The 12339-nt window shown below is 44.6% G+C and overlaps 1 protein-coding gene and 1 long non-coding RNA gene across 2 annotated transcripts; one reads left to right on the forward strand and one right to left on the reverse strand.

Annotated features, from left to right (window-relative positions):
- Positions 1-2740: 2740 nt before the first annotated feature.
- LOC113947324 (putative protein FAM47C) lies at positions 2741-5115 on the reverse strand. Its single transcript, XM_027643754.1, has 4 exons — positions 4989-5115; positions 4334-4460; positions 3590-3869; positions 2741-3112 (listed from the first exon to the last, which is right to left on the reverse strand). Coding segments are annotated over exons 2-4 (603 nt in total). The 5' UTR covers positions 4336-4460; positions 4989-5115; the 3' UTR covers positions 2741-2791.
- An 18-nt stretch (positions 5116-5133) lies between these two features.
- LOC113947325 lies at positions 5134-11828 on the forward strand. Its single transcript, XR_003527674.1, has 3 exons — positions 5134-5248; positions 10236-10393; positions 11462-11828. It is a non-coding gene; the product is annotated as an uncharacterized LOC113947325 (long non-coding RNA).
- Positions 11829-12339: the final 511 nt, after the last annotated feature.

Consider the following 12339-nt stretch of genomic DNA (forward strand, 5'->3'; position numbering starts at 1 on the left):
CACATCAATACATTTAAACCTTGGGGAGCTTGTTTTCTCCCTAAAACAGCATTTTCTGGGGTTCAGATTTATAAAAAGAGTATTTCAGCCTGCTGCTCTATCCCAGATAGGGAGATTGGAGCCCCAAGATCCACCTTGGTGAGGCTGAGGGAGGTTTCTTATTGATTTTAGGAACCTCTGGGTCTAGATCTTAAGGCTTGAAGTGCTTTGCTAAAGAAAGTATCTTCTGTGTGATTTCAGAGATAGATTCTATGCCCTGCCATGTCTCTGTGAGTCTTTTTATTTACTTTGAAGTAGGTTTTTCCTTAGGGGTACACAGATTACCAAACAGTGTGACTAAATCCTTTCCCCCCTTTCCAAACGAAATCTGACGTCAGCTCTTGAGAAAGGAGAACCTGCATTATAAGAAGTCCCCAAAGACATCTCCAGTCATCACCAGTTTTGTTGTTAAAGGGGATATTTTGCTGTGGTTTGTTTGGCTTGTTTTATGAATCAAGTTTGTGAATTCATGAGATTAAAAGCTTAAAGGGGATCAATGACGACTACACAGCAGGCATCAAAGTAATTGCAGATTGTTTTTCAAACTCCAGAGGGCTGCTGGTATTGAAGTACTGAAGGTTTAGAGCAATAATTATGGATTTTTTCAAACAGAGAGATGAAAGGAAATGCATTACCAGTACATAAGGCTGAACCAAACTGTTTGTTACTTTGGGCTGACAGGGACCTCTCTTGAAGGGGGGGTACGTGATGTCCTCACTGAGGCAGAGCCTGATCCACAGAGCAGCTCGAGAAAAATCCTTTGCTGCCTGTGTGCAGGATGTTAACTATGTGGAAAAGCAATAAAGCAGCATAAGCCTTGGAGAGAAACCCAGAAGCTTCCAACACTGCCCTCCATCCCTTCCTTTTTACCTCTGCATGGAAAATATATTAAAATCGCGAATTTGGTTCAGCTCCAACTTCAAGATGGCAACATATGATATGATATTTGCCAGCTTTTGATTAAAATTACGCTTCTCTGATCCATAAGCGTAAAGCTTGTAATACTCATCTCCCAAATCCTTGATTTTTGATGTTCACTGTTCCCATAAATTATCAAGTACAGCCAATAGAAAGCAGCTATTTTCTATCTAGTAGAAGTCAGGCAGATTTGTGGATTTGATGCTCCAGAGTTGAAGCTATTTTAATATGCCAAATTTATGGAAATGCTGAATTTAATATTCTCAGAACAAACCACACCTGCTTTTCAGAGAGAATTCCTTCCCTCCTCTGCCTACTCCCTTGAGTTTGGATAATCTCACTGTATTTTTCATGGCTTTCTTTCAATCAGTTTTCTTTGTGCTTAAAACCAGAAGCTGTTTCATAGAGTCAAACTTATTTCATCCAGTCAGATTGTTTTCCAGTGGGAAGGTGGCAGGATGATGCTGAGGTGCTGTGGGGATGCAGGGATGCAGAAGGCATTCCTGTTTCCAGTTGGGGCAGCTGTGTGTGGACATTGGGATGAATTCTTACCAGTTTGGCTGAACCCAGGTTTTCTAAAAACCTGGAGGTGAGGCACCACTTCATCCTGAGCAGTCCCAGAGAGACTGGGATCAAAGCTCCAGTCTGGGAGCTTTGCTGGTTTTTAGCACCCAACTAAAATCCCTTCCCAGCTGGTCAAATCTCACAAAAGTGCAGTGTGGGCAGAAATTATTATCCCAACCATCATGTACCTTGCAGGATTCCTGGTCTCTGTCACACTCAGCACAGGGAAAACTGGTCTGACCATGGAGATGTGAAATAACTAAAAATGCTGTGTTTTGCTCCTTTGTTCCTTAAGAGAAAATAGGTGACACTGGTACATTTAGATCCAGCCTATCCATACACCATCACACCAGTGTCATCCCTACAGAAGCACTCCAAGATTTACTAAATGGTTGGAATAAACTCCTCTGTTTTGAGCAGGAATTGCCTGTGCAGAGCACAGGGATGGGAAAGGGCCGTGTTTCATCAACTGGTGTGGTGTCTCAAAGAGGTGACATAGTTGGCAGCAAGGAGAGGATGTTGCAAGATTTCACAACTGCAAAGGAAACACCAAGCTGAACCTTTTTGGTCAAATCCTCATCTGGTGTAAATCAGTCCAGATTCACCAAAGCCAAATTGTGTCTGGATGCTGTTTCCCAGATTTCCAGAGTCAAAACTGATGTTTATAGGAGCTCATAGTTGCACATATTAAAGTAATCAGGAGGATTTTCATTACTGACTGTGCAAGTGAAATGAAGACAGACATAATGGAAATGTGTTCAAAAAATCTTATTGACAAAGAATTTAAATAAAAATGTTTTGGGCTTTTTTTTCTCCTGTGTATGGCTGTTGTGCACAGTAACCAGGTCTAACAGATGCCAGTAAAACAATGGAAGGATTGTAGCGAGGAGGAAAGGAAATGTATTTCCCAATCCCTACTGGAAATTATGTCTCTGCTTAATTCCTCCAAGCAGCTTAGATTTAAATAATTCTTTTTTTTTTCCCCATTAGCCATTTCCCATAGCTACACATCCCTTGAGTGAGCATCTCTCCTTTGGGATTAGCCACAGTAAAACACTTCTCTTCCTCACCTCTAGAACAAATCTATTTGGATTTCCCCAGATCAGTCAGTTCCTGCTCTGCTTCTTTCTCTTGTCGTTACACAGTCTGGGTTATCACTTGTTGTTTTGTTAGAGAGAATGAATATTTTTATTTCATATCCAATCCATGAATACTCATATTTCATATTCATGCAGATTTTCATGTTGTCCACAACACCCCTGCTTTCTTCTCAGCACACCGAGCAGCTGGCACTGAGACTCCAAAAACCTGCTCCTCCCCTCTGCCTTCCCTCCTTGGTCTCCGGACCTTCTGTCCCAGTGAAGGTCCCATTTCCATGAGCTGGGCCAGTGCAGATCTCTCCCTCTGTCCTGTAGTAAGGGAAGTACCCGCTGGGGGGACGGGGCTGGCTCAGGGGTGGGAGCCTGCTGGGGGAGGAGGGCGGGCAGAGTTCAGAGCTGCTGGCTCCTGATGGGAGCTGTTGGGATGGTTTCTTTCCGTGGGTTGGAGGAGAAACTGTCCTCTTGCTCAACTCCAGACTTGGTGGGATGCTCTGAAAAAAATATGTACAGGACCAAGAGCTAAGGGCTCAAGAGATGGGAACTGCACTGCCCCTGGGGACACAGCAGGGACAGCAGTGGGACAGATCCCATCAGAGCAGCAGTGTCCCACACAGCAGGAGTCTGGGGTCCACAAGTTGCTTCAAGGGACAGGGACCTTGCCAGGGCTGCCCTAGTTATCTCCTCCTTGCAGATAGCTCTGCTCCTGCATCACGTTTTCAGGGCACAAGACATCACTTTGTTCCTAAGGCCCTAACTTTGAGGAACAGTGTGGTGTGAGATGTGCCTGCCTCTCTTCCTCCCTTCCTACTCCTGTGAGAAACATTAAAGGAGAGTTCACCTCCCCTAATTTGCAGGTGTTTAACCCAATTTAACCATACAGTTAATCCACATGTGGGTGGTTGGCCCAGAAGCTCTTCATATGTTCTGCAGTACAGAAAATATCCTGTGGAGGTGGCTGAATAACTCACTTTCTCATCCTGCTTGGTGTCAGCCTTGCCTTCCTCGGAGCTTTCTTCTGCTTCTGTGAGGGTGTGTGATGATGCAGAGCAGGAAGATGGGCTGATACAGACATCAGATGTTCTGTAGTAGGGCAGGTATGCGAGATCCAGCACCAGGGAACCTGGGAATGGCTCATTGCAAAGCAGGAGGTTGGTACTGAAGCCTTCAGGACTTTCTGCGCTCAGCAGGATGTGATCCGAGACTCCCGGGCTGGGTGACAGGGATGTGGTTTTATCCTCCTGGAAGGTCCTGAAATGAATTTGTATTTAATTAAATATGATAAAATGATGCTGTCAATGGGCAAAGAGCCACAAGCAAAATCAACCATCAATGTTAATCTGTTCTGCTGAACACCCAGGGCCTGGCACCTCGGCCACTGCTGGGGGAGAATGAGGCCAGTCAGAGGACTGAGGATCACAAGGATTTCACATTGTCTTTCTCCTTCAGTCTTAAAATGTTTCCTCATGTAGGGTTTTTAATTAAATGTAAATACCAAGTTAGTTCCTCTCAAGCAGGATTTAGCAGTTCACACCAGAAAAATATGATTGATGTTTGATGTTTTCTCTGTGTTGATGAAAAGCAGCAAGAACAAAGCTTGAAAAACAAAGTCTCCACACCCTGCTACCTGATTTTCCACAGCCTACTAGTTTGGCACTGTATGAAACCATGGCCCACAGAGACAGTGTTTGTACCTCATTTGAGGTTTAACTTACATCAGCTTTCATGAGCTGCCTTGGCAGATTCCAGGCCAAAGACAAGGAACTCCCACAGGCTTGGGCTATTTAGGGTGATTTATGGTCTCCTGAAAATCTTGGTAGATCAACAGTGCTTGTGAGCGTTCTGGAAATGGAAGAACATTAAAATTTGGGTAAAGCCTGAAAAAAAAAAAACAAACTGTAGAATCTTCCTCTCCTCCAGATACATTCTTTTTGATTTTCCATACAACCAAAACAGGCAGATGCAATTCAGGTCTCTGAAAGAGTTTGAACTTGATGTTTCAATTCGACTCCACTTTTATGTCAGTCTTTATTTGAAAGGCTAATTTATCAGATCATCACAACCATAAGACACTATTTCACTGGGGAAGAAAAGGTCATCTTGCTGTTATAGATAAATACACACAAATATTTTTGTACTAGAAACTGTCTGCTCTTGGCTGTTTGCCACTCTGGTGCTGTTAATTCCCCATCTACATTTATTTTCTTCTGCTTTTTTTCCTTATCTAAAGCCCTGTCTCTAAGGGGCTTTTTTTTCGCATTTAAAGGATATCTTACAAATATCTCACTCAAATGGTCCTGAATCTCCACATTGACATAAATGCCACCCACCTGTTCACCAGGGTGAGAAAAAAGACATTTTTATAGTTACCAAATATTCAGGAAGAATCCAAGAAGGGAAAGCCAGTGGGGAGAGAATCATCCCGTGTCTCTGGCTGCCATGGGAATGGGGTTCTGGGGTAGCATCACAAAGGGGGAACACCCCACCCACCCCCAGCTCCCTGCTGGCAGAGCTGACCCTTTCCTGCTCCCCAGGACAGGCTTGTGGCCATCCAGGCTTTACTGGGATGCTCACAGATGGCCTGGCTTCTTTCTAAAGAAGCATCAGTTGCTTTTATCCCTGCCAGTGAGGTACTGAACTGCTGAGATCAGCCCTGGTAGCAGAGAGCACCTTCCTCCACCTCCTTCACTGGTGAGGGAGAGCCTGTTAGATGGACTTCCAACCAAGTGACCAGCAGCCAAAGTGACACATTCCAGAGGATAAATTTTAACAGAAACAGCATCAGATTCGTGCTTATTTTCTCATTTCCATACCAAACCCTGCAAAGACAGTGACAAGGAACATTCCATTTTGCTGTGACATAATCATAGAATCACAGAATGGTTCGGGCTGGAAGGGAACTTAAATATCATCCAGTTCCACCCTCTGCCATGGGCAGGGACACCTTCCACTATCCCAGGTTGTTCCAAGCCCTGTCCAACCTGCTCTTGGACACTTCCAGGGATGGGGCAGCCACAGTTTCTCTGGGCAACCTGTGCCAGAGCCTCCCCACTCTCTGAGTAAAGAACATTTTCCTAACATCTGATCTGAATCTTTCCTTTTTTTTGTTTAAAACCATTTCCCCTGTCCTATCACTATCAGCTTGTGTTGAATTGCTCTCCCAATATTTGCCCATATAATAATTCATTTCTGGTTCATAAACACAGAAGAAAGCATGAGAATGCCTCAGTTGTGCCTTTTAAGGTATTTTTCAGCCATGTATTGTTCTGATTTTTAAGTTATTTTCTAAATAATGTCTTTCCATACTTTAAAAAAAAGAATGTATCCTGTAAATCTATAGAAACAGACACAGTGATATTTCACACTGAAATAGTTATCATCTATTTTCCTCCATTTAGACCTAAAATATTTTTTTGCTAAATCATAGATGATTTTTCTTATTACTGGCTCAACATGTATGTATTTCAGAGTTTAACTGGCAAGTGTAATAGATTGGAGCAGCTCCTCTGACAGTACATTAAAAATTATCATAAATACCTGGGTAATGGAGAAATTCAGAATAAGATTCATCCCTGCATAGTATTTGATCTATTTACTGACATTCCAGAGCTCGAAAGCACAGGAACAATTTTGAATGGACTGTATTATTATTCATCCCATTTATTATCCTGGTTGCTGCCTGCAGTAAAAAGTGGTTTATTATAATGTGATTTCTCAGCTGCATCAGTGTGATAGACCAGCAGCTAATGAAGTGTTGAGGCACCCAAAACCCCAGCATCATTGAAATTCATTGCCACAAAGATTCTGCCAGAACTAATTGCTGTCAAGGCTGCTCGTGCACACGCCTTGGTTTCACTCCTCAGAATGGTAGAGCTAATTCTGGTACAAACCAGAGTGAACAAACCCCCCCAGCCTGCAGCACATCCCAGCCCAGGGCTGGAGCTTCCTCCAGCGAGCTCACACTCCCACAGGGCCAACAACAGTCTGAGGATTTGGAGACTTTGCTTTTTTTTTTACCTCTTTAAATTGAAATATGGCATTTTGTGTGCAGAGGAAAGGTGGGAGGGACTTAAGGAAAAAATGGGGATGCCTCTGCTGCCTCCAGCACACTCTGAACCACCAGGCTTTGGGCAGGGCATGAGCTTTGGGACAAAAGAGGACTCAGACACTCCAAAACTTGGGATTTGAAGAGGAGAAGGCAGGGTTGAGCACCAGCCTGTGGCTGCTGTGGTGTCCCAGGCCCTCCTGAACACCTATTTGCAATTCTAAAGGGTCTGAAACACTTGGAAACAACCCACAAACTTTTACTGTTCCCCACTTCAGGCCTGATCTTGCACAACTCCCCGCACGGTGATTCCGGTCCAGTTGCACCCAGGAGGGGGGATCCACATCCGTGCCATTTTAGGACCAGCTCCCCATTTTTGAGCACATTAGCAGCACCCACAAGGGCTGTGGTGCACAGACTTTGCAGGTCTGCTCTGCAGAGCATGAACAATTAGGAGAAATAGGGACAGAAGTCCCACAGGCATCCCCTGCATGCCCTCCTGCACCTCTGCTTGTTGAGCTTCCACCTCCAGCTCCCGCTGCCCTGGCAGCCTCCCCCATCCAAGGCACAGATCCTCCCTGTGTCCCCAGATTTACACCCACACCCCGATGTCCAAACGCTCCTCCTGAGCTGCAAAGGCTCTTTTGCAAATCGAGTGTGTCTTTAAAGATTCTTTTACGCCAAAAAGTAACAGAGTCATAGAATTGTTAAGATTGGAAAAGACCTCCGAGATCATCAAGTCCAACTTAACGACTGAATACCCCCAGTCAAAGTGCCATGGCTACTTGTTTTTGGAACACATCCAGGGAATGGTGACTCCACCACCTCCCTGGGCAGCCTGTTCCAATGTTTAACCACTCTTTCAGCGAAGAAGTTTTTCCTAATGTCCAACCTGAACCTCCCCTGGTTCAACTCAAGGCTGTATCCCCCTGTGCTATGTCTGGGTCCCCGGGAGAAGAGGCCGACCCTCAGCTCGCCACAACCTCCTTTCAGCTCATTGTAGAGAGCAACAAATGCAATTTTCAGGAAAGGAAGAGAGAGGAAGTTTTGAGCTGAGCAGAAGTTTGTGAACCCTGGGATTGCCTGAGCAGATTTGTTGAACTCCATTTCCATGCTGTTTGCACGTTCCTGTTTCAATAGTCAGCCTACGCGGATTGCTCCCGGCACGCCTTGCCAAAATCCTTGGGAGGGATCCAAGGGAATGATCTTGACTGCTGCAGGTGGGTTGTGGACCCTTGAGAGGTGCTGGAGGTGTCAGGGAGATCACTAATTATGGCTCATTACAGCCTGTAGGGGAAGGATGCTCTCAGCACAGAGGGTCAAGGTGCTTTCACAGGACACCTTTCCAGACCCCTCCTGACAAGGTCAAGGTGAACAGGGATGGGGAGTCTCCCCTTCAGCCTTCTGGAGTTACATTTTGGTGCTGGGATCAGTGGGAGCCAAGCTGGCCCTTTGTGGAGCCTTTCAGCATTTTCCACAGCGATTTCCCTGCGACTTCAGACCTCTGAGACTTGGCCAGTTCGTTTCAACAAAGACAATGTTTATTATCTCAGTGAAAAGCCTGGATGTGCCGGCACGTTGTGCTTGCTGCACACACATTTTCGAGCATTAGTCGTGCCATAACATCTGCTTTTTATTGGTAATTACACTATCCCCATTTTAATAAGAGGTAATTCTTAAATTTCTCATAAAATATATATGACTCCAGGGAAAGAAGGTGAAAGGTTTTGCAAGCCTCTCACAGCCACAAGACCAAAATGAGTGGAAATCAATCCTTCCTGAGCAGAACTTGTCCAGCCACTCACGACAGCACGTCTGGGGATGCCTGTGGGACTCACTGTCCCTATTTCTCCTAATTGTTCATGCTCTGTAGAACAGACCTGCAAAGTCTGTGCACCACAGCCCTTGTGGGGGCTGTTAATGTGCTCAAAAATGGGGAGCTGGTCCTAAAATGGCACGGATGTGGATCCCCCCTCCTGGGTACAACTCGCCCGGAATCACCGTGCAGGGGGTTGTACGAGATCAGGCCCGAACTGGGGAACAGTAAAAGTTTGTGGGTTTTTTCCAAAGTGTTTCAGACCCTTTAGAATTGCAAATAGGTGTCCAGGTTAATGGACCATAGCTTGTTTGCATTCCTATTGACGGTGGACTTGGTCTAATAACGTGCCAGAGAAATGAGTAACATCTGAAGTGGAAGAGCAACATCCAGATAAAGAATCATAAAAAGAAAATCTTTTGGGGCTCCATTAAAGGCTTTCAGTTTCTTATTTCCTGCTGTTTCTCAGTCAGTGAGTGCTGCTGTGCTGCTCTGGCCTGTGAGAATTGGGCTCTGCAATTCCACAGCTTGTTTCCAGGGATTTTTCTAGTGATTCTGGACGAGGCAGTGACAAATGACACTTTCACAAGGTCATCCCTAAATCTTTGAAAACCAGGGAGCTCTTTCAGTGGCTCCTGCCATTCACAGAATGCCAGCAGCCAAGCCCATATGGAGCATTGTGTGCTCAGCTCATTGTCGATGCAAACGCACGCAACCAGTTTTGATTAAGAACAAAATGCAGAATTGACTCAAACTGCTTTTTTTTTGTTATTGTTGCTTGAAATGCTTCAAGCCTCTCATTATCATCAGGGCTTCTTTCAGTGCAGGAAATCGGAATTTCCATAAAATAATGCTGAAAGGCACAGGGCGAAGTCAGGGAACATTTATGTTCCTAAACAAATGGAGGGATAAACATGCAAAGCAAATTTTGGGGACGCTCAACTAAACATTCAAGGGCGTGTTATGGCGTGTGGGTTGTTTAAATTATTCAATATATCTTAAGCAACCATGTACATAAACGGTAAAAGGGCAAAGCAATGAGGTTTAGAGAGGTTTTTTTTCCCTTTGCAGACTAACTCAGAGTTATTCAGAGTGTGATTATTGCATTCAACAGAGAGTTTGTAGGGTAGCGTGCCCAAACTGCATCGTTTTCATTTGGGGGTTGGATTAGATGACCTTTAAAAGTCCCTTCCAACCCAAACCATTCTATGATTCATGTGAACAAGGAGCTCATTCTGATGCAGAAGAAGGTCCCCTGGCAGCCCTGGGGTCACCGAGGTGGGATCAAAACCACTTTGTGTAACCTCAGGGCTGTGTTTGGAAAGGCTGGTGCTCAGAGGGATGTGTCAGCTGATGAGCACAGCCAGCAGGCAGGTGGTCCAGTGCTGCTTCCCATCCTCAGGATGTCCTGGCTGACTGGAAAATCCTTGTGCCAAGAGAAGCTGGAAAAGTGGCAACCACGTTCTTTTCTCTTTCAACATCCAAATGCATCTGGCCAGAGAGGGCTTTTGTTTTTTGTGGGGTTTGACCATAGCCAGGACTGGCAGTGCTCCTTGCAGATCAGGGTGTTCAGTATTCCCAGAGCAAGACCCCAAGCTCCATGTGTGATGCTGCAGGGAGCTTTTTCTGGGAGGAGAGGAATGAAGGGAAGGACATTTTCATCAAGGATGACATTAAAAAGCTATATTGTAAAGACAAGCTCTCCAAAATGAGAAAATGGGGGAACTGAAGCTGCTTTATCCCCATTTCCCTGCAGATTTCAATAACAAAACCAGCTCCTGGTGCCTTTTGTTGCCTACCTGCCTCCCCAGGGGGGATGTGGAGTTCAGGTCCATTCCATGTGGCTGGAGAGAAGGAGAGTTGTGTTCAAGGCACTGTTTTGCAGAGGATAATCTACCTGTGAGGGGCTGGCAGGTGGGTGACCATCGCTTTGCTCTGTTCCCAAAATGGGGAAAGAAGTTGTCTTTGAGACTCTTACAAACGTGGCTGTCATTTCCAGAAATATCTTAGAAATAAGGCACCAAAAAAAGCCTTAAAAGCTATTAAAAGCCTAAAAGTAATTAATGTGAGGGAGATTATCTGTCCAACTGTCTTTTGGTAAAGTGGGTGATTCTTATGTGCTGTCTTGACAGCAAATGTTCCCAGTGTCACGTGTTTCCTTGCATCACCTGGAACAACCCAGTGGAACTATCATCCCAAACAACACACAAACCACCCCTTGCCTTTGGTTTGATGATTCAAACAGCAGCTCCCAGCCTCTCATATTGTGGTCATGGAGGTCAGAGAGAGTGAGCTAATCCTAGAGACAGGAGAATATCTACAGGAATACTCCCCACCATTTGGGAGTTGGTGGTGTGGTGTTGGGGGAGTCAAAAGTCAGATTTCAGGGTGAGTTGGGAAAAACTTGGATTGAAAAAATACAGAAAAATAAAATATATTTTCTTTTGGTTGTTCCACCTCAAATGAAGTGTCACTGTATCTGTGTGGGACAACTCCAAATACAGGAAAAGCATTACAGCTGGCAACATCTGGGAAGCAGAGGCAGCCTAGAGCAGAAAGCAGAGAGAGAGGATGTGGCAGGGATTGGCACCATAAGGTTCTCTTGAAGTAAATCTATCTCCACCTTCACAGTGGTAGGTGGCAGTGGAAAGAAAACTCATTGTGTTTTTAAAACCAGGACATCTTCAAGAAATCTCACAGAATCCTTGAGTAGACATGAGCAAACAGCCCTGGGGGATTCATTTGTCTCTGCTGTCAAGAGGAAAATTAAGACTCCAGGGGACACAGAGGCTGGGTTTGATGGATGCTCGAAGCAGAAGGCAGGCGGGTCAGCATTCCTGTCCCCCAGGAAAACAGGTTCTGCCCCTGGAGAAAAGTGACTGTAACAAGTGTACACCTGTGCAGGGGAGAGAGGGGATGGGAAGATAAATGGTGGAAAAGTCCCTAAAATGATAAGTGTCTTTTCTTCTTGGGTATTGACAGGAATAACCTTGTTGGAGAAAGGAGAACAGGATTCCCATGAGCTGAGGATGGGTTGTTGCTCCTGAGCACTTCTGTGGGCAGGGCACAGACAAACCACACCGTGGGACACCCAGCCCTGAAAAGGAAGAGAAAATTAATTTCTCTTATGGTCAAAATCCAAGAAAATATTGCCTTTTATGTAGCCTTGGAACTCTTCTAGATCAAGTACCTTGTCATCCTCTTAACACACACACACAGAAGATGTCTGCTGATTAATAGCCTGGATCCATTTTAGTGGATCCCTGGTCAGCTGTGCAATATGTATTTCTACTCAAAACCAGAATTTGATTACTATAAGCAACCTATTTCCATCAGTGAATTTTCATCCTGGTGAATCGTGCCGCTAGTTTTATTGACTTTTTTTTTTCCTGTTTTTTAATCAGATTTATTTCAGCCATAAAACACAGAATCTGGTGATTATTGTTCAGCAGATTTCAGCTGAGCAATTGGTGCTATTGCGTTATTAATAAAAAGGAATAAGAAAAAATATTCAGATAATATTTAAATATCATTCAATATCTGAATTTTTTTTCCAGCCAATGCTGGAAAAAAGCTGCAGTTCGAGACAGGTTCCAAGTCTTGAGGTCATCTTAGATAATATCAAAGATTTTGAATTTTTTTAATTAATTAGAGTTTCTTCAACTACTTTTTCAGTTAAGGCATTGAGGTTGTACTGAAGTCTTTAATTTTTTTTTCCTGCAGTTCACACATAATCATGGGCTGCAGGAGGGGGAAGCACCACGAATAATGAGACACACCAGTGAGCTGCAGACTTTGGCAAGCACAGGCATCTCTAAAGAGACTCAAGGTGTTTATGGACATTTCAACTACGTTACATC

This window comes from Corapipo altera, unplaced genomic scaffold, assembly GCF_003945725.1.
Source record: "Corapipo altera isolate COAL_440 unplaced genomic scaffold, ASM394572v1 75, whole genome shotgun sequence".
NCBI lineage: Eukaryota > Metazoa > Chordata > Aves > Passeriformes > Pipridae > Corapipo > Corapipo altera.